The sequence below is a fragment of the Dromiciops gliroides genome, chromosome 6 (genome assembly GCF_019393635.1).
Source record: "Dromiciops gliroides isolate mDroGli1 chromosome 6, mDroGli1.pri, whole genome shotgun sequence".
Classification (NCBI taxonomy): domain Eukaryota; kingdom Metazoa; phylum Chordata; class Mammalia; order Microbiotheria; family Microbiotheriidae; genus Dromiciops; species Dromiciops gliroides.
In genome coordinates, this window is record NC_057866.1 from 199,100,911 (window position 1) to 199,123,032 (window position 22,122).

Here is a 22,122-nt window from a genome sequence, read left to right on the forward strand (position 1 = left end):
GCAGCTAAGTGGCACAGGGGATAGCACTGGGCTTGGAACCAGGAAGACTCATCTTCCTGAATTTAAATCCACATTCAGATACTTCGTAACTGTGTGACCCTGGGCAAGTCACTTAACCCCTTTACCTTAGTTTCCTCATCTGTAAAACAAGCCAGAGAAGAAAATGGCAAACTTTATTATCTTTACCAAGAAAACTCCAAATGGGGTCACAACGAGTTGGACACAACTGAACAACGTTTATTTAAAAAACACCTTCTAATATATTATTTTAATTTATTTATGTAAACTTGTATCCTATACATCTAGTTTATAAATATAAGTGCTTTGTATTTATGTCTTTTTTCTGTTTCTGTGCACATTTCTTTAGTGCCTATATATACTGAAGAACAAAATGTTATTCAGAGTTGGGGGAGAGGAAAGAGGAGACATGCTAATGCCATTTGTCCATTGGTAATGGGTAAGGACTACATCTCCATCTTCGGCTCAGCATCTAAATCTATTTCCATGCCCTTCTATCTGACCTTGGATCATATATGCTGCCATTTCTGAAACTAATAAAAAAAAGGCTATAGGAAAATAGAAATGAAGAAATGGGGCTATGGTTCTTCTTGAAATTTAAAAATTATCTACATGCATTTGTATATGTATATGAATGTGTGATATAGACCTCTAAATTTATAAGAATGGGAAATGTCATGGAAATAGTAACAGATTTAATTATAAGCCAAATGTTTCCATTTCCTCTTGTCCTGGAGGTGATCCTTAGTTCATGGAGGATATTCCAAGGGAGTGCAAGTTCTAGCAGGTCCAACATATTTGGAAAGGTTTTAAGGATAGGCCCCCAGCATGAGACTGTATTTCTACTATCCAAGGTTCAGCTCACATGAATCTGAAAAGATCCTTCACTAGATTAATCGCAGAAACTCACAAATACCATTCATGGTGATACATGATGCTAGCATCAGAACTTACACTGATAGAGCCATACATCCTACAACAAAGTACAAATGAATTTAATATTAAATCAAATTTATGATGTGTTTGCTTTTATAGGAGAACTGTTATGAATCTGATAATTTCCCTGTTGTAATTTACTAGAACATTGGATCCATGGGTTCTTTTCTTTATGAATTTTTCCCCATTATTGTGTGTATTATTCATAACTATATTAGAGGGGTTTCTGTAAAAGTTTAATTATACTTTCATAGCATCCTGTACATTTGAGCATACCTTAGCTTTGGACATTAAGCAAATCAGAGTCTGGAAACTTCTTTAAGGATCATTCTGATCAAATTGTGACTTTCTGGATTTTTTCATATTGGTGGCAGAAGATTCAGAAACAAAGACTCAGCTTATACTCACTGTGACTGTGTCGCTGGCAGGGAACGTCTAATGATCGAATGAACTTGTCTATAAACATCCAATTTAGACATGCATCGGCAGGAGGTGTGATTGGCAAAACTGATTGTGACTGGCTTGGGGCCATGGGAAAGAGGCACTGTAATTTCAAACAACTATAGAGAAAGGAAAAAAAAGAAGCAGCAATTATATAGATTCTGTTAACAAATGTAAGTGAAATCCAGTGGTTTTGTTTTTATTAAATTTTATTACACGCATGATGCATGAGATACCTTTAATTTTGATGAATGTTATATAAGATCATTTACTTATTGCCATCTATCACATTAGTGCCATTTCTATCTCATTATTGTGAATATTTCATATCTTTTTAGTGATTAAAAAAGAACAATTTGGGCATTATTAAATAAATGTTGAATACTTTTAAAGGAACCTTTAAAAAAAGAGTTACAAATGCATTAATCTTGGCCATTCAGTCACAAAATTATGGGTTGAACATAAACATAATGGGTTTAAATTGAAACTTTTTTTGGGGGGGGCAATGAGGGTTAAGTGACTTGCCCAGGATCACACAGCTAGAGTCAAGTGTCTGAGGCTGGATTTGAACTCAGGTCCTCCTGAATCCAGGGCCAGTGCTTTATCCACTATGCCACCTAGTTGCCCCCTAAATTGAAACATTTAATATTATTTGAGTGTACATGGTTCAGTTACCAATTTATTTTGTTATTTGGGATCAGTTTTAGAAGATCTTCCTTAAGAGGCTTCTTGATACTTTGTGAATCAATTCATATCATATTTTAAAATAAAGAAGAAACAATGATGAATGCCTACTAATATGCATTACTAATGAGTAGCCAATGCTATTTTGATGGAAAAAAAGTTTCAGTTATAGTGAGAGAGATTAAGCTGAATATCAGACCAATCATTTCACTTAACACTGAGGGCAGAGATTTAGAAAGTGGTTTTAGACATAACAAATCTGTTTTGGATTTCCTATTCATGAAAAATTCCAATTTTTCTCCCCTCTAAGAATATTTATTTCTTCTGAAACATACAAATAAGAAAATGTTTAAGTGAAATAAAGGAGATTTGAAATTCCAGAGCCTTTCAATATAAATTCCAAAAGAAGAATAATATTGCAAAAATGAAATGAAGTGCTAAATGCCTGATGAGGTTACGCTTTGAAAATTTAACTATAGTTGGACTGTGTTTTCATACTGACATTTTTTGTACTGAGATAATGGAAATATCCTTAGAACGAGGAAAGCTATGTGCCTTCAAGTCATTTAGACAGATTTAGGGAAGGGGTTGCATTAACTGGTGTTACTCATAGCCATAATTAACTTCAATAGTATATATACGGGCAATAACTTCAATAGTATAGGTTAATCTAGCCCCATCCCTTAATTTGTTTTCTAAACCAAATTTTATAACTAAGTATTTATTTTTGTACTTAGAAAATATATAATAATATGTATATGAATATAGACTTTTCAAAATATCTTTCTACATATACATATATTTATATATGTATAAGTATTCGTGCATATACATTTATGCAGACATATCTACATGTACATGTGTGTTTGGGGGGTGGGTATATTTGGGGGTCCAAACCTATGATTTCACTTCAACTTCAACTGTGCAAATGTTGTTTCATTGAAACTCTCTCTACTGATTCATATCAGTAACTATATGTAATATAATTTTAGAGAGTTTCAAGGGGCCATCAGTATATGGTAGAAACAGGTATTGAATCTTGGTCTTCCTCAATCTAAGGCCAGTTTTGCCATATATTTAGAATATAGAAGTAATTTCTTTTTCTTTTAAAAAAAGTTTGTTGTTTTTTTCATGTGGGGATAGGAATTGGACCTTTGATTTTATGACATATGAAACTCCCAGCTAAGGAAATACTTTCACAAATTCAAGTTGGCATCTTCTCTGTGACACAGGGCATAGAGAATTGTCTAGACAATTGGGAGGTTAAAGAACTTGCCCAGGTATATAGATGGCTACTATGTGTCAGAAATCGGATTTGAACTTAGGTCTTAGCTCTGAGGCCAGCTCTCTATCCACTGTTCTTGTTTGGTCATTTCAGTCATGTCTGACTGAAATGACCCCATTTGGGGTTTTCTTGGTAAAGATACTGGAATGGTTTATTATTTCCCTCTCCAGTTCATTTTACAGGTGAGAAAACTGAGACAAATGGGTTAAGTGACTTGCCCAGGGTTACACACCTATAAGTGTCTGAGGCTGGATTTGAACTCGGGTCTTCCTGATTCCAGGCTCAGCACTTTATCCACTGCATCACCTAGGTGTCTTTTCAAACCACTATACCAGACTAACTCTAATTAAAAAGCTGTGATTGTCACTAAAAGATTTAGCTACTCTGAACATGTGTTTATATCCTTATGTTCCTATTGCTCCTTTTTTCTGCATATTTTTTCTGTGTATAAATAGTATCCGTGCACAATGAGGAAGTTAAAAATATGCTAATAAAGATCAGTGTTGTAGCTTTTGTCCAGTTTTATTTTTAGAAGCAGTGAGGTGGCAAAATGGATAGAATGCTGGGTCTGGAGTTGGGGGTCTAAGTTAATTGGGCCTGAATTTGAATCCATCCTTAAACACTTACTAGCTCTGTATAGAGCAAGTCACTTAACCTCTATTTGTTTCAATTTTCTTAACTGTAAAATATGAATAATACTATTATTAATAATTATGTTGTTGATGATGATGACGACACTAACACCCAATCCCCAATGTTTTATGAATATCGAATGAGATAATATCTGTTAAGTGCTTTTTAATATTGTAAAGTACAAAGTAAGTAGCTTAATAAATGCTTGTTATCTTCCTTCCACTAAAGAAATTATATCTTAGCCATAGAGGCAACCCATCCCATAAGGTAGTGTAATACCCCTTAGAGAATGATGGTAACAGCAAGAAGGGAATCAATTAGTGACATTTCCATGATGTGTAAAGTCGGCAAAACACTTCATGTGCATTCTCTCATTTAAGCTTCACAAAAATGCTGTGAAAGCACCAAAATACACTATTATTCCCAATCTATACATGATGCTATGGGAAGCCAAGGGATTTAATAATTGCCAGAGGTAGGAGTTTAAACCAAGTCTTTCTGGCTCCAAGTCCAGTCCTCTAATATAGGTGTTCATTTGGGCTAATACACATACAACTACAGTTCTATTCATCAGCGGAAAGAAGATCAAATAAGTGAAAGTCCTTTGAGAAATCTGCTACTTGACTATGCATATTTATTTTCTTTATTCTGTTTTTCAATGGGCAAGACAAGAGAAATGGATTTATGTTATCTTAAAAAGCAGAGAGGAGTGGGTGTTACAGGTGCGAAATGTGGTCACTGGATTTTAACTGTTTTTACTTTGTTTCAAAATATGTCTCAAAAAGCTGGAGTAATCTGTAAATGACTAATATAAAAACAAAACAGATAAAAATCAATGATGTTATAGTTATTTAAAAAATCATATTAGGGGCTTTGGTTTAACTGGGAAAGGGGAGATATGATGATAGGGCATTCTCTGTGTACATAACCACTTAAACAGGGGTGACTACCGGCTTTATATCCACTGCCCTTTCACAAAGTCCTACTTTTGAGACCATCATTCATTGCTGGAGGGGACCCTGGGTTTTCAAAAACAATGGCAATATACTGCAATCCCTGGCAGGTTTTTAACAAGATGGAAAGGTTTTGAGAAAAGACTTGGTGATGCACTGTGTCCTTTAACTGTAGTACAACCTAATTAATCACTTCGACTCATGATCAGAAAGTGACCATCGGTTTAGCCTTCATGACACATCAAGATGAGATGCAAAGGTCTAGAGGGGTTTTGATCTGTATCAGTAGGAAAAGAATACACACCAATGAAATCTTGCATCTCATGGTATTAAATCAATTTATCCTGAAATTCAAATTATTCTTTTAGTATTTTGAGGGCAAGGGAGAGAAAAGGGGGGAAATCAAAGATTTTATTTTGGCTAAGGAAGATAAAGGAAATTCTCTCCCTATCTACTTTGAATAAATGAAACAGCTCTGCCATGGGAAGAAGCCTGCTTCATCAACTGCTCAACAAACATATTAATTCAACAAACATTTGTAAGCAAAGTTATTCTAATATATAGGTGCTCTCTGCATAATACACACATATATGTACAAACATATGTGCATACATGCATGTATGTGTGTACATATATAGTCTCTCTGGGGAGAATGGCATGCCAAATAACATAGGAAAAAGAACCTTGAGATATATAAACATAGCACTTGCTACTTGAGTTAAGTTTTTTTTTATTTTATAAGTACTTGCATGATAGTTTTAAGTGCTGTAAAAGAAGAAAAGTCATCTCCCCACACAGAGACAAAACAGAAAAGCATATTATATTATAACTGTACAGATAAAGGAAATAACTGCAAGGGTTATTAGTGAACAAAGTCTGTTTGGATTGTGTTCATGGAGTTCATGGACTGCACACATTCAGAGGAAAGCAAACCTTCACTTTAAATTAAAAGGAAGGAGCTATATGGTGTGGTGAATAGGAAATTGGAAGAGTTAGCAAGGAAGGACGCTAATTTGGTACTATTTTAGCCAAATAACAAAATTCAAGTCATTTCTCTCAGTTGCAAGGAAAATAGAAGGCTTTTTGGGGGGTAGCTTATTAAAATAACTGCTTAAGGCAAGGTAATAAATCTGATTATGTTTTTAAAAAAATAAAAACAAAATTCAATCGACATAAGATGGTCAAATGTATCAAGTAGTCCACACAAAGTACAATGTTTATGCTATGCCTCAACACATCAGTGCAAGACTAACCATGTGGCAATGGGAGCCAATGGGATCAAGAGGGATAGATGGTCCCCAAAACAAGCTACAACAAATTTCTTTAAGTGGAAAGCATAGAAAAATATATGTCCTACTGAATTGTAGAAAGTAAAGAATAATTAAGAAGCTTCTTGATGAAGGAGAAAGAGGAGAATGTAAAGGCTGGCATGAATCTTAACACTAAAAAAAGAAAAACAACTAAGATTTTGGCAACCAGTCTCATCACTTTCTGGAAAATAAAGGGAGAAAGAGATGGAAGCAGAGTCAGATTTTATATTCTTGGGCTCTAAGATCACTGCAGACAGTGACTGTAGCCATGAAATTAAAAGACACTTGCTCATTGGAAGGAAAACTATGGTGAATCTGGACAGCATACTTAAAAGCAGAGACATCACTTTGCCAACAAAGGTCTATAGAGTCAAAAGTATGGTTTTTCCAGTAGCAATTTAGGGCTGTGAGAGTTGGACTATAAGGAAAGCTGAGGACCGCAGAACTGATGCTTTTGAACTATGATACTAGAAAATACTTTTGAGAGTTCCTTGGACATCAAGGAGATTAAATCAGTCAATACTTTAAAAATTAATTCAGGCTCTTCACTAGAAGGTCAAATGCTAAAGCTGAAACTTCAATACTTTGGCCACATAATGGGAAGGCCTTGGAAAAGAGCTTGATATTGGAAAAAATTGAAGGCAAAAGAAAACTGGGATGGCAGAAATTGTGATGGATAACTAGTGTCATGGAAACAAACAACATGGACTTGGACAGACTTTGAGAGATAGTGGAGGATAGAAGAGCCTGGTTGTGCTTTGGTACATGGGTCAGGAAGAGTGAGGCATGACTAAATAACAACTGAATTATAGTCATTTGGCAAAGACATAAATGTAACAGATATTTATTGAATGCTTCTTCCAGGCACTGGTCTACTTTTCTTTATATTGGATGATGAAAAATTCTATATATTTCATATACAAAGTGACTTTTTAAATGGTTCTGGTGCTACCATGTACATATTTTTTTAATGAAATTGATAAAAAGAATTGAAAGATGGGTTTTAGGATAAGTCATGCCACTAAGTCTTGCCATCTAAATAATGGGTATAAAATACCAGTGAGAAATGTTCAAGTTGTAACTGTTGATATCCAAGTTGTTCAATAAAGGAATCTTATTTAATTTGTTTCCTATTGATCAGAGATGCTACTTTTTAAAAATGTACTTTAAAATTTTAAGTGGTGCTAAAATCAATTTTCTTTTTAAAATAGTATCTGATTGCTCATTACAGTAAAATTACAAGAGTCACAACACAAAGTAACAGGAAACATTCTAATATCTGGCCTCCTAGCTGTAATTTAATGCTGTTTCCTAATGAGCTATTGGATGGTGCATTTTCCCTCCAAAAAAAGAGAGCAAATATAGTGGGGTGTTCAAATCAATGGGGTGTTTATCATTGTTTAGCAAAAGCTATGAAGTAATAATTTCTTTTTCCACTTATCTTTTGATCTCTTCAAGAATAAAGCATGGTGCTTCCTTAATGTCAAGAGTCTCAAGTATAACTGTATGAAAGGGAAAGTTTGTTTCTAACAAGGATGAATGGGAACCACATTTTGCATGTGTGTTATGTATGCAAAAATGATGATGATGATATTAGCTCATATTTACATAGCATTTTACTGCTTACAAAATCCTTTACACATATCTCATTTTATCCTCTCAAGATGATCTGGAGGTAGGGTCTACTGTTATTCCCATTTTTTTAGATAAGGAAGGAAACTGAGGTACTCAGAGGTTAAGGGACTTGCCAAACAGATAGTTAAATGCCCAAGGGCAGATTTGAACACTCGTCTTTTAGGTCTAGCATTCTCTTTCCACTGCACATATATGCATAGATTTTATGTCTATATATCAGTAATAGTGAGTCAGCCATGAAATTCTCAGTGTCTGTTATGTGCCAAGTGCTAGGGATGCAAAGAAAGGCAAAAAATGCCTTGTTCTCAAGGGACTTTTGGTTTAATGGGAAAACAAGAGGCATAGAACCAACTATGTACAATAAGTATATACAGGATAAATTGGAAATAATCAACAGAGGGAAGACACTGTCATTAAAGGGAGTCTTAAAGGCTTCTTACATAAGGCAGATTTTAGCTGGGACCAGAAGGAAACCAGGGAAGTCAGGTGGCTGAGATGAGGAGGGAGAGCACTCCAGACATGGTGGGCAGTCAGTGAACATGCCTAGACTCTGGAGATAGAACAGCCAAGAGGCCAGTGTTACTCAACTGCAGAGTATGTGAGGGTGAGTGAAGCGGAAAAAGACCAAAAAGGTGTGGGCAGGTGAAAGTTATAAAGGGCTTTGAAAGCCAAATAGAGGATTTCATATTTGATTATAGAAGATTTAATAGAGGTGTTGGAGAGCCAAGGAAGTTTATTGAATAATGGAAGAAGTTTGTGATATGGTCAGGCTTGCACTGATCTCTGAGTGTGGATGATGGTGTGCTGTGGGGGAAGACTTAAGGTAGGGAGATAAACCAGCATGAACTTTGCAGTCATCCAGGCTTGAGGGGATGAAAGCCTGCATTGTGCTCATATAGCCTCCTAGTCTAAGTGTCATATTCAACTTCCTTCCTTCCTTCCTTCCTTCCTTCCTTCCTTCCTTCCTTCCTTCCTTCCTTCCTAACTCCCTCCCTTCTTCCCTCCCTCCCCCCTCTCTCTCTCCCTATACCTTCCAAATCCATTCTGTTGCCAAGGCCTCTTTATTTTACCTGCATAACATCTCTCATATGTGTCCCTTTCTCTCTTCCGACATTGCAACCACCCAGGCTCAGGGATTTCTTCCCTAATTCCTGGAAGACTGCAGTAGCTTGATGCTTCATCTCCCTTCCTCAAGTCTCTCCCCACTCTAGTCCACCCTCTACTCAGGTGTCAGATTCATTTTCTTAAAAGTACAGATTTAGCTATGCTACCCTACTGCCTCTAGTCAATAAACTTCAAGGACTCCTTATCACTTCCAGAATTAAATATCAAATCCTCTGTTTGCCATTCAGAGTCCTAAACAATTTGGCTCTCTCCTGCTTTGCCTCTCTTCTTATACCTTACTCCCTAGTACATAGTCCTTGATCCAGACACACCAGCCTCCACACTGTTCTTCCCAGAAGACACTCCATTAGCTAACTCTTAGTATGTTCGCTGGCTCTTCCATGCCTAGAATTCTCTCCCTCCTGGCTTCAAGTCCTAGTGAAAATCCCATTTTCTACAAGAAACTTTTCCTGCTAACCCTTACTATTACTGCCTTCCCTCTATTGACTATCTCTACTGTATCCCGTATATGTCTTGTTTGTTCATGGTTATTCTCCTGATTTCTTCCTCATTAGACTATGAACTACTTGAGGTCAGGGACTATTTCCCCAGAACATAGTCCAGTGCCTGGCATATAGCTGGCATTCAATAAATGCTTCTCGACTGGTGGATAAGGGGAGCATAAATGTCCTACCATGAAGGTAAAATGGATAGGAAATTGGCGACAGATTGGACATGGGGATGAGAGACTGTGAAGTCAAGGAAGACACTTAAGTTTTGAGCCTGGGTGACTGAGAGGATGGTGGTCCCCTCACCAGTAATACAGGAGTCAGGATATTATGAATTTCCCATTCTTTTATTTCTCATCCCCAACAAAACAACTGGGGTGACTGGACAACATTCTAATTTGGTAGGAAAAATGATACAATGGTAGAAAGTCAAAGGCAAGGCCATATAGTCCTGTAATGATGAGAAGGGGAGCGTTAACACAGTTCTTAGTGACTAGCAGAGTACCCCTCACAGTGCATGCAAATAGAAATCAAATAAGTTGAGGGAATCTATATGTAGAACTAACATGACAGATACACTCATTTATAACAGCTACACTATAGGAATAATCCCAATGGGGGTATACAGGTAGATCTCTGTGACTACGATGGTCAATTTTTAATTCTTTCTGAAGTATTCTCACCTTATATTGATTATTTTATTGCTTTGGGGGTTGACATGACTTTGTAATGTGTGTATAGCTTATGTCCTCTATTTTTAAAATAGCTTTAGCTTGTTTCTGCATTACAGACTCAGCCACTTGCAATATGTTCTTAACAGTGTAGTATCCTGTGCTACAGGAAAGAGTCATGCAAAGTAAATGTTTAATTCATGCTTATTCAATTACTCATTGACCCAGACTGGTCATGCCCTATGATGTTTTCTCACCATACAAATGAATACAGCCCTGAGGTTTAGTTTGAGTAGATGAGTGAAATACTTTCAATTAAAAGTTAGAGCTAGCTAACTCACAGATGCCCCTGTGGCACTTTGCTAAAGTAAATATTCTCCCAACCTGTGAAAAGCAGTCAGATCTAGATAGGCAGAATGAGAAAGAATAGTGTAAAAATTATGGATTGGATTTGGAATAGCTCAGACCAGAGCACATTTTTCCTAAGTGGGATCTATGTCCCCTATGGGGATGTGCAAGACAAACAATTAGAAGTGTCAGAAGCAAAAACTGAAACTTGCATTTATATTCATATTTACTTTAAAAATAAATTAATTTTTGTTAACATAAAATATACTGATGATACTGTCACTTTGTTGTTGTTTGGTTGTTTCAGTCATGTCTGACTCTTCATGACCTCATTTGGAGTTTTCATGGCAAATATACTGGATTGCGTTGCTATTTCCTTCTCCAGCTCATTTTACAGATGAGGAAACTGAGGCAAATGGGGTCAAGTGACTTGCCCAGAGTCACACAGTTAGTAAATGTCTGAGGCTGGATTTGAACTCAGGAAGATGAATCTTCCTGACTCCAGGCCCAATGCTCTATGTAATGTCTCACCACTGTCACTCTAATTCAACCCATGTCAGAACTTTGTGTAGCATATAGTATGCTGGGTATTCTGAGGGAGGAGTAGGAGTTCAATAACATGGAGGGTTTGACAGCTGCACCCTTACTCATTTCTCTTTTAGTAGACTGCAATCCCAAATGGGGTCACAAAGAGTTGCACACCACTGAAAATGTCTAAACAACAAAAATGTAAATGTATAATTCTGAGAAAAATGTATATCAAGTAAGATGATCAGATATTTCTGTTTGGGAAAAAATTATCTTTTTACAATTATTGGACATACTTCATTTGGGAATTGCAGTTCTACATGATTAATGAATTCCTCCCCTCTCCTATGTCTCCTTGTGATATGGAGATGGTCACATTGCTTCTTAAAATTGCTGGTGGTTAAAAACAAACTTTACCAGTTCCTACCAAGCTAGAATGCTTGAAGGAGGGGCCTAGAGATACCTGTCCATTGGCTGAGCACTGGCTTAACCTCAGAGAGTTCATGAGGTGACAATTTTTTTCTAACCACAAGTCATGAAGACCACCTTGTGAATACTTAGAGGGCTTATGATCTGCTTTCATACAAAGAAGATACACCATGCTAAGAAGATGAAAACATGATGAGCTGCCTCTTTACTTTCATAAATGTTTAAATGGTGTGGAAGGCTTAGATCTTCAATGTGGTTCATTAAATATTTTTCCTTTTCTCACATCAATCATTACTTTTTGTAGCTGTCATTTTCTCACTTTCATAGGAAAAAAAAAGCTTAACACTCTTTTTCCCTTCCCCTCATTTTTCATATGAAACTTCTCTTTTTCCTATCAATGTGTGCCAGGATTCTCCTTGGCAAAAGCAGCTGAATTGAGAAATCTCTTTATAGTTCATAATTGAAATACTTTTTGAGTCAGTGGAATTATTGAGCCAAAAGAATAAAGGACATAATTATTTTTAGAAATGAATCAATCATTTCTCTGGAACCATACCTGTTTACTTAGAAACAGAAAAGAACTACCATTATGATCTGACCCTAAACGTTTGTAACTACTACTATATTTCAAGCCTATATAAGTATACATATGTATTGCATATACATATCTATTCATATCTCTGTATCTAAACCATTTAGGGATAAGTTTAATCTGGCTCCTACATCAGTTAGTTTAGTGTAATAGAGTTAGAAGATAAGAAGGCACCTCATTCATTTACCAATTCTCTCTCCAATAAGCTGTGTGGCCATAGGAAGCCCTTTTCATTGTCTCTGGGAATTCATTTCCTTGTCTGGAGTATAAGGATATTTGACTAGCTAGATGTTCACTAATGCTCCTTGCAGTCTTGATGTTCTATGATCCAGAGCAGTGAAAATAAAGTTGTTTTGTTTATTTTTTCTGCCAGGGATTTATTTCCTTTTGATGAATAAATACATATAAAGCAAAACCCTACTTATCCAGCTGGCAACATCAACCATCAAAAATAGCAGTGATTTTGGAAGTGAAAAATCATCTGTGCACGACATAATGAAAAAAAACCAGATGTTAAAAAAATCCAACTACATTACTATGTAAAAAAAAAAAAGTGAACAAAATCTTTTTTTTTGCGGGGGGGGGAGGGGGGGTTAATTTTCCATGAGATGAAGAGTAGAAGCAGCTACAACAGATTCAGATGCAATGGCAATGTGAGGGGCTAGAAGCTGACCAGTAGTCAGGAGTAAGAAATTAGTGGAAAATCATAACAGCTTCCTGAGAAGAGCTGAAGAATTGAAATGTCACAGTAATCTAATCTGAAATAGTAGCAAATAGTCTTATGTAATTCAACAGCCTCTGACATTATCAAAGTATAATATTAGATACTATTAATAATGATTTTTATTCTCTTGTTTCAGTTGTATCCCACTCTTCGTGAACCTATTTGGGGTTTTCTTGGCAAAGATAACAGATTGGTTTGCCATTTCCTTTTCCAGCTCATTTTACAAATGAGAATATGAAGCAAACAGTTAAGTGACTTGCCCAGGGGCACACAGTTAGTAAGTATCTAAGGCTGGGTTTGAATTTAGATCTTCCTGACTACAGGCTAAATACTCTATTCACTGTGCAACATAGTTGCCCTATTAATAATTATACTAAATTATCAATACAGGAGTTAAAATTAGGAAATCAGGAAAACCTGGCTTTTTAATTATTGGAAGTTTGACCTTGGGCAAGTTACTTCTCCTCTCTGATTTCAGCTTCCTCATCTATAAAAAAGAAGGAGTTGGATTAGTTGATGTCTAAAGTCTTTTAAAGCTCTTATAGTCTGTGTTTTTATTATCATGTTGAGTTTAATAATGATATTAAGTATTCCCTGTCCTGCTATAACGGCTCAATGCAGCATGGAGTTCCTTGGACCTTCTAAGGCAATTCTAGTGTTGCTCAAGCTTTGGCAAGACCTAGTTCCATGGGAATGACTGCATATATGAGCAGGCTAGTGGATTACATGTATATATCCAAAGCTCAGTGTAACTATGTTGAGAGAAGATAATGAGGGAGCATTACCTACATTGTGACCAGTCTCGTTAGCCACAACATTTCACAAAGACATTTTTGTAAGGGTGAGAATTGGCTACAATCTCTTTTTGAGGAAGGAATAAATGACAGATTCTAACATGCAAATGGTTAAACCTTAGTTATATGGAAAATCAATGCATTCAGCATACCTTATTCCCAGAACATTTCAGCTAACCAGAGGAAATATTGCACCCATTTGGTGTTTGTTCATTCTTGAAGAGGACCATGAATGGGGTGATTTCATGACTTGCACTGAATTGGATTTAAGTGAGGTTGGACTGTGCAAATTCATTAGCCTTACTCTCTCCTCTAGAGCCATCTGGGTCTAGTGGCAAGATATATATTTGAACTCAGGGCTTCCCATCTTCAGAGCCACTGCACCATCTAGCTGCCCCATTGGACCCATTACAAATATAATGTGTAATTGATGCTAAAACACTTTAAGATTCAAATTACTCAGATGATCTAAAATGGTTGGAAAAATTTGTGCTTGCAGAGACCTACAAAAATCAAAATTATTTTGGATGCTTTTTTTATTGATTCAATAGATGTTTGCAAAACTTATTTTGCATGCAAATGTGTTCCTGGTTTTCCATGGGCATTATTAGATTGATGATCTTGTCTGTACTAAGATATCCCTTTTATCAAGAGTGTAGAACATGATACTGTGGAGAGAACACAGTAGGAATTAGAAGACCTGGTTTGAATCCTTGCTCTACCTTTCATGAACTGCATGACCTTGGGGTAAGTAATATAGCCACTGTAGCATTCTATTTCCTCATTTGTAAAGATGAAAGTATTAGATTACATGATTCATAAAGTTTCTCTCAGCTCTGAAAAATTATAACAATGCCTTTGGATACTTGTCATATACATCGGAACTTTGTTATTATGGTTTTTAGGGACTCTTTTACTCACTTTTAGGTAACTTTGATTTATTTTTGATGATCTATTTCCTGTTTGTCAGGTATTTTATATTTTTAAAAATAATTATAAATCCATTTATTTTAAATTTTTGGTTTGTAGTAATATGTCATGATGAAGTGGCAGCAATATGCCATAGTGGGGAGAGGGCTGGACTTAGACTCAGGAAGATCTAACTTCCAGCCCTGCCTCTGACATATATCCTCTTTCTTTTTTCTTTCCTTTCTTTTCCTTTTCTTCTTCTTCTTCTTCTTTTTTTTTTGGTGAGGCAATTGGGGTTAAGTGACTTGCCCAGGATCACCCAGCTAGTAAGTGTCAAGTGTCTTAGACTGGATTTGAACTCAGGTCCTCCTGACTACAGGGCCAGTGCTCTATCCACTGCACCACCTAGCTGCTCACTGACATATATCCTTTGTGTGATGATGGGCAAATCAGGTCATCTAAAAAAGAAAGAATGTGACGCTATACTTCTGTGGTACTATAGCATAAATAACAAATATGGGGTGACCTACAATTCAGAACATGTCTTCATTACCATATTTATGGAGATGTTATGTCTTCAATGCTCAGAAGCAGGTTTATTACGTTATTATAGGAGGTATATTGTTGTAATATGCCATTTTCATTCATTGCTAATATTCTTAAGTACCATTGGACATTTTGTCAAACTCTGGGTTATTTTAATTACATTTTGATTCAATAAACCATTGCTTACTTTTTTATGTTTTATGTTAGGTCAGAGAGATGACTAGCAAGGGACCAATGAAGCTTCCACCATGGGCACTTAAATTTAGAGGGTGCTAAAAGCATTCTTTTAGCAACAGAGAAATGATTGAGTTGGGTACTTTGCTAGAAAAATAATTATTTAAAATTGGCAGGAACCATATAGTACATCTTTCCCTTTTGCAATGCAACAGAGATGAATTTGGACTTTAGAGGACTGAGCTTTTCACCTTTGAAGCAAATCCCTTCACTTCTTTCAACTTGAATATTCTAAACTGTACAATGATAGTGCTAGATGAAATGAGTTCTAATGTTCCTCCCAAGTCCAAATCCATGATTCTATTAATATAGCGCAAAGGCAGGGGAGTATAACTTTCTATTTTCTGCAAAAGGTGGGCTACTATGACCTGAAATGATATAAATTGCTTAGAGTAACAATTCAGTGCTATAATAGGAAAAAAGATATGATTGCCACTAATTAAGCTAATTATATAAACTAAGAGAGGCACCTAGATCTGGTGGATAGAAAGCTAGTCTCAGAGTCAGGAATCCTTGGGTTCAAGTTCCCCTCTGACAAAAGCTGACTTGTGATCATGGACAAGTCATTTAAGTTCTCACTGCCCTGGGCTACTGTCTAAGCCTACAAGTTATACAGCTGGTACTGACCTGCTTTGGTAGATGTAGTTACTTCATCAAGAGTTCCCTATCCCAATGAATCCTGGGTTAGGTCTAAAAAAAGTGGTCAAAACTAATTTGCAACTCCGTCAGTTACTACTGAATATTTTACACATGATGAAATCAGACATACTATTTCATAGTTATCAAATAAAAATGACACTATTCACTCAGATACCTTAAAGAGGACACTAGAATTTAACTTTCAATAGCAGGGATGAGCATTAGTTAAAGAAAATGTAAACTAAATAATGCTTAAAAACATTGTTCTGCATGGCCAGCTTCTTTGAAGTTTTGAATTGAACTGTTCAGTTACAAATGCAGCAAGTTAGTCAAATGAGCACTCAGCAATTCATTCTCACTGGTGGTGGTGTACATACATATTGTCTATCACAATATAGAAGGGTGTAGAAGACAAATCCAAGACTCTTGAAAGATTTAAACATTGATGATTCAGGAATGGTCTTCAAAAATCATGACTAGCTTCCCTCCATAGCCACTGAGCTAGACCATTAGGAAATGGGTTTAAACTGAAGCATAAGGGATTTAGGATGAGCTTAAGGAAGAATTACTGGACAAGGTTGTTAAACATGGAAATATTTTAGTGAGGGCAGTAGGGACACCTCTTGATTTGGGAGTTTTTTCCATTTAGGACAGCTATCGAAACTTTGTGCTAAAGTGAACTGGGGATGCTGTCTTAGATCTTCTAACTTGCTTATTGAATGGTAATAGTTTGATAGGATATCCTATAGTTGTATGCCAGTATGTTGTATTTATAGCTCATAATGTTCCTCATCTGTTTTTAACAGAAAAGCCCTGCTGGAATTAATTTTAAACTCTTTGGAAAAAGATGCTTTTCTTCAGAGATGGTCCCTGATAATGTGAGTGTTTTAAATAGAGTTTCTAAGAAATTACACCCTCAAGGTTCACTGCTCAATTTTTCATCTTCCTTTGAAAAATGTTGATTCTGAAAGATCTACAAACCTTTCAAATAAGGTATGTATTGGCAAAATTACAACTCCCCTGCTGGGTGAAATTAACTATAAAACTTCTTGCTTTTTTCAGATCAGAATTTATGAAAATTTTGAGAACTTATTCTAATAAAAAGATATGAAAAATAGAACAGCAAAACCTCAAGTAAAGATAGTTTGTCCTTTATTAGCAAATGTTAATAAAGGAGAATCCTGTATGTTTTTAGGAAATGAATGATGCCAAAATTATTTTTAAAGGTAGCCTACAGTACAAAAATGGATTATTTTCCAAAAAGTGTGCTTACAAATGAGAAAACTGTTATTTAGTAAATGTATGGAAATAATTTTTTAAATGATCATTAGGCTCCTAGGCAACATATAAAAGCAAATTTAGTCAATTAAAATTCATTTATTAAGTGCTTACTGCATGCCATGTGTTGTGCTAATCTATAACACCAGATGTCACAAAAGTCATACTACTGCAGTATGACTTTTGGAACACTCTGTATGGCTGCTACCATTCTATTAAAGTCTTCCTTTGATGCCTCATCATAGTGAGTAGGCGATCCTGGGTTCTTAAAGATTTGCCTATGGAGAATAGTTTATGGAAGCTCCTACTAAGACACAATGACAAAGCACCAGCCCTGCACCCAGGAGGCCCCAAGCCCAAATCCAGCCCCAGACATAAGACACAAAGAACCTGAGGCTGGTAATGGACTTTATGTAATTTATACAAGGAGCAACCTAGCAAAGTTTTGACTCACCATAAGGTGATTGTTATTTTTGATATGGTCACTCCCAAATATTAAACAATCAATAATCATTGATTAAGCATCTACTATGTGCTTAAAGTCTTTGGAGAAATATGATTTTCTTCAGATATGGTCCCTGATAATGTGAACATTTTCTGCTTTATGTTTTTTGTTGGTTTTTTTAGGGGGATGGTTAAACTTAATTTATTTTTGGTATTAGATAAAGTTCCACATGATTGGTGGAGCCTGGGCCATCAAACTGATTTCCTGACTCTATGACCTCTTTGTTCCTTTGCATTTTAGTACTTCCCCTTGCTTCTTTATATTAGCACAGACACTGTACTAAGCACTAGGGATAAAAAGGATGCCAAACACAGTCCAGACCCTCAAGGAAGTCACAATCTTATAAGGGAGATAACATGCAAACTAGTAAATAGAAGACAAATACAAAACAATTAACAGAGGGAAAGCACTAGAATTAAGAGACTTGGGAAAAGCTTTCTATAAAAGATGAGATTTAGTAGGCAGAGATAAGGAAGGAGAGCATTCCAGTCATGGAGGCTAAGCAGAGAAAATACTTGGAGCTGTGACATAGAATATCTTTTTGTGGAAGAGCCTGTTGGCCAGTGACCTGGACCTAAGGGTTCATGTCAGGGAAAAAGGTGGAAGAAGACTGGAAAGATAGGAGGGGAATAGGTTATAAAGGGTGTTGAATAATAATCAGAGCATTTTTTTGGCAGGGCAATGAGGGTTAAGTGACTTGCCCAGGGTCACCCAGCTAGTAAGTGTCAAGTGTTTGAGGCTGGATTTGAACTCAGGTCCTCCTGAATCCAGGGCCAGTGCTTTATCCACTTTGCCACCTGGCTTCCCCAAACAGAGCATTTTTAATATGATCCTGGAGGCAAAAGGGAGCCAGTGGAGTTTATTGAGTAATGGGATGACATAGTCATGCATGTGCTTTAATAAAATAACTTAAGTGGTTGAATAGAAGATGGATTGGAGTAGGGAGAGACTTGAGGCAGAAAGATTCATCAGCAAGCTACTGCAGTATTTCAGGCATGAAATAAGAAGGGATTGCACCAGAGTTGGGGCAGTGATAGAGGAGAGAAAGAGACATTTGAAAGATGTTGCAAAGGTGAAATCAAAAGGCCTTGACAATAGATTGGTTATTGGTGGGGTAGGGGATATGTGAGATAGTAAGAAATCTGGGATATCTCTGAACCTGAGGGAGCAGGAGGATGAGGTTGTCCTCTACAATAATAGGGAAAGTGAGCAGAGAGTTTAGGGGGTTAGATAATGAATTCTATTTTTGGACATACTGAGTTAAAAATGTCTCCTGGACATCCAGTTTGAAAAGTAATTGGAGGTGATCAGTGAGGTTAGGGAAGGATATGTAGATCTGAGAATCACCAGTATAGAGATGGTAACTAAATTCATGGGGAAGATGATCACCAAGACAAATAGTATAGAGGGAGGAGGAGGCCAAGGACTGAACCCTGTGGGACATCTTAGGTGAGAGGGCATAATCTAGATAAGGTTACAGCAAAGGACACTGAGGAGTGGTGTGATAAATTGGAAGAGAATTAGAAGAGAATGGTGTCCTGAAAAGCTAAAGAGAAGAGAATATCAAGGAGGGAAGGATGGTCAAGGAGAAGGAGAACTGAGAAAAGGCCATTGGATTTGGAAATTAAGAGATTTACTTGTGAGGTCAGAGAGTCAGAAGCAGAATTGTAAAAGGTTAAGAAGAGACTAAGAAAAGAGAAAGTGGAAACACCTATTGTAGGTGGCATTTTCGGGGAGTGTGGCCACAAAAAGCAGAAGAGAGATATATTGACAGCAGAGATGGAAGGATCAGGTGAGGGTTTGTTCAGGATGGGGGAGACATCACTATGTTTGTAGCCAGTAGGGAATTAGCCAGTAGAAAGGGAAAGATTGAAAATAAGTGATAGAATGGAGATAATAGAGGGAGGCATCTGTTGGAAGAGATGGGAAGCAATGGGATCACTTGAGCAAGTAGCCTTAGTAAAGAGTAAGGCTAGCCCATTGTGTGAGACAGGGGTGAAGGAAGAGATAGTGGCAAAAGGAATGTGAGATAAGGAAGGAGGGAAAGGGGAATTTACAGCAAATAGCCTCATTTTTTTCTGTAAAATATGAGCGTGGAGGGATGTGCAGCCATGGGATGTTTGAGAAGGGATGGAGAGGTTTGGAAAAGCTATTGTGGAGAGTGGGATGGAGAGTTGATAAGGCAGGTATAGAAAGACTGCTTAGTAGCAGTGAGGTTCCAGTTGAGGTTGTGTAACATACATTTTTAGTAGATGCGGGCATAATGGTTTGGATTTTCTCTTTTATTCAGTAGCATATCTGTGGGAGTGAAGGTGCTAAAGATGCATGTCACAAGGCCAATGCTTGAGAGGGCATGATTGGTGATACGATAAGGAAGCTAGGGATCTGAGAGAGGAGTAGAGTGTAGAGTTGACTTGTTTCACCAACGGATTGAGATGAGGAAAAGAGGAAAGAATAGATAGGACTGGGGAGATGGCTTGGGAATAGAGGGGTAAAGGAGGTCATGGCATGGATGAAAAAAAGGGTTTTATAAGAGAAGGAAGAGGAGAGGTGAAATGATCATGATTACTTAAAAGGATTTGGGGATTCTCGGTAGAGATGGGTTATGCAAGATCAAGTCTATGACCGTCTTTGAGTGTGGCTTGAGATGAGACAGAGCAATAGCTCATAGTAGTTGAGGAACCAAGTGGTTATGATGGTTCAGGGTAAGTCAGTATGTATTTTAAAGTCCCTCAGTAAGAAGTTGGATATTGGGGAGGAGAGAAAAATTGTGAATCATGTACCAAACTCATTGAAAAGGGAATAGAAGTGACCTGTGGGTTCATAGACAACAGCTACCAGGATTTTATTGTGTATTATTGTTCTTGTTGTTGATCTTTCATTTTTGAAGAGGCCCAGCAACATCACAAGGTGATGTCTTGACTTGAGTGAATTGGTTTTAAGTCAGGCAGAATTGCACAAAGTTGTCAGCCTCATTATCTCTTCTGGAGTTGTTGAAGTCAAGTGGCTAGACAAAAGTCTACTGGCTACAACTGGTGATGGTCTGGAATGCAATGGATAAACTTTGTGTCTTCAATATCTGACAAAAACTCTAAGCACTCCAGAGCATCTGCTTCTGCTGCTTTCATGGCTTCTGAAACATCCACCCATTCTGTCAGGGGAAGTCTTTCACATTCCCTATAACTTACCAACAGGTTTGATTGGATGGTGGATACAAATAGTATGGATCTCAAAGTAGAAGTTGTTGCTATTTGTCCTTTGTTTTTGAAGAGGACCAATGACATCACAAGGGTGATATCTTGACTTGCATGTGAATTGAATGTAAGTGAGGCAAAGTTGCACAAAGTCATCAGCCTCATTCTCTCTTTCAGAGTCATTGAAGTCCAGTGGCAAGACTAAAGTCAAGATGATCAGTGATGGCCTATGATGCAGTGGATGACCTTGGAATCTTTGATATCTTACCAGTCTCTAAGTATTCCTCAGTCCCTGCTTCATGACCTTTGGAACAATTTGTTCTCATTCACATATTCCACTGGGGAAAGGATTAACATGCTTGGAATTCCCCTAACTCACCATTGGGTTTGAGGTCTGTTGACTAAGCACAACCTGGCTTAGCCCATTTGTGAAGATGGTTTTACTGGGGTGTGGCCATTGCACATGCTCTTGCTTGTTGGAGCTAGCATGTGGACACCAAAAGTAGATGAGTAGTCCTGCAAAGGACTCAACAAATCCTCACAAAAGAGGTGGTAGGGAGAGAACCTTGAAGTAGCTATGAAGGACAAGAAGTATTTCAACCCCCATACTGACCAGTGCATTGAGGGGAATAATATTGAGTGGTAAGAGATTACATTCCATAAAGATGCTCACATTATGTGCTCAGGCAGTGAGAGTCTGGGCTGAGTAGGACTTCTACAGTAATAGTTCCAGAAGCAATGAGAAAGGGAGGGCTGTGATAACTTTAGAGTCATTGGATGTATTCTGACACAAGTAGGAATAAGGGAAAGATGGCAAACAAAATGCAGTTAAATAAAATTTCTTATATTCCTGAAACATGCAAAAAATCATGCCAAATGCCATGGACACCAAGACAAAATAATCCTTGCTTTCAGTGAGCTATCATTCTACCAGAGACATATACAGATGAGTGTGATTTAGGGAGATGTCCCCCACATCAGGCAAAAGGCTCTAGGAATATTTGTTGAGGGAGAGAATATTTTCAACTGTGCTGATATGGGAAGGCTCTGTGGTTACTTCCATGGTCTCTGAACTAAGCCTTCAACTCCTGGAAGGTTGAGAAAATGAGGGTTTGTTCCCAAGGTCTAAGAGAATGCAAGAAGATGGGAAATACCATGTTGAGTTTGGACAACTACTAGTAGTTTAGTTTTGATATGTAACTGGCCTTTGAGATTAGTTACAA

At 37.1% G+C, this 22,122-nt stretch overlaps 1 protein-coding gene across 2 annotated transcripts in view; it reads right to left on the minus strand.

Annotated features, from left to right (window-relative positions):
* VEGFC (vascular endothelial growth factor C) overlaps nucleotides 1-22,122 on the minus strand; it is a 178,892-nt gene that overhangs the window by 21,395 nt on the left and 135,375 nt on the right. For both annotated transcript variants that reach the window (XM_043971611.1, XM_043971610.1), the window contains one exon: nucleotides 1,363-1,514. In XM_043971611.1, coding sequence (XP_043827546.1) covers nucleotides 1,363-1,514 — 152 coding nt within the window. The remainder of the gene's footprint in view (nucleotides 1-1,362; nucleotides 1,515-22,122) is intronic.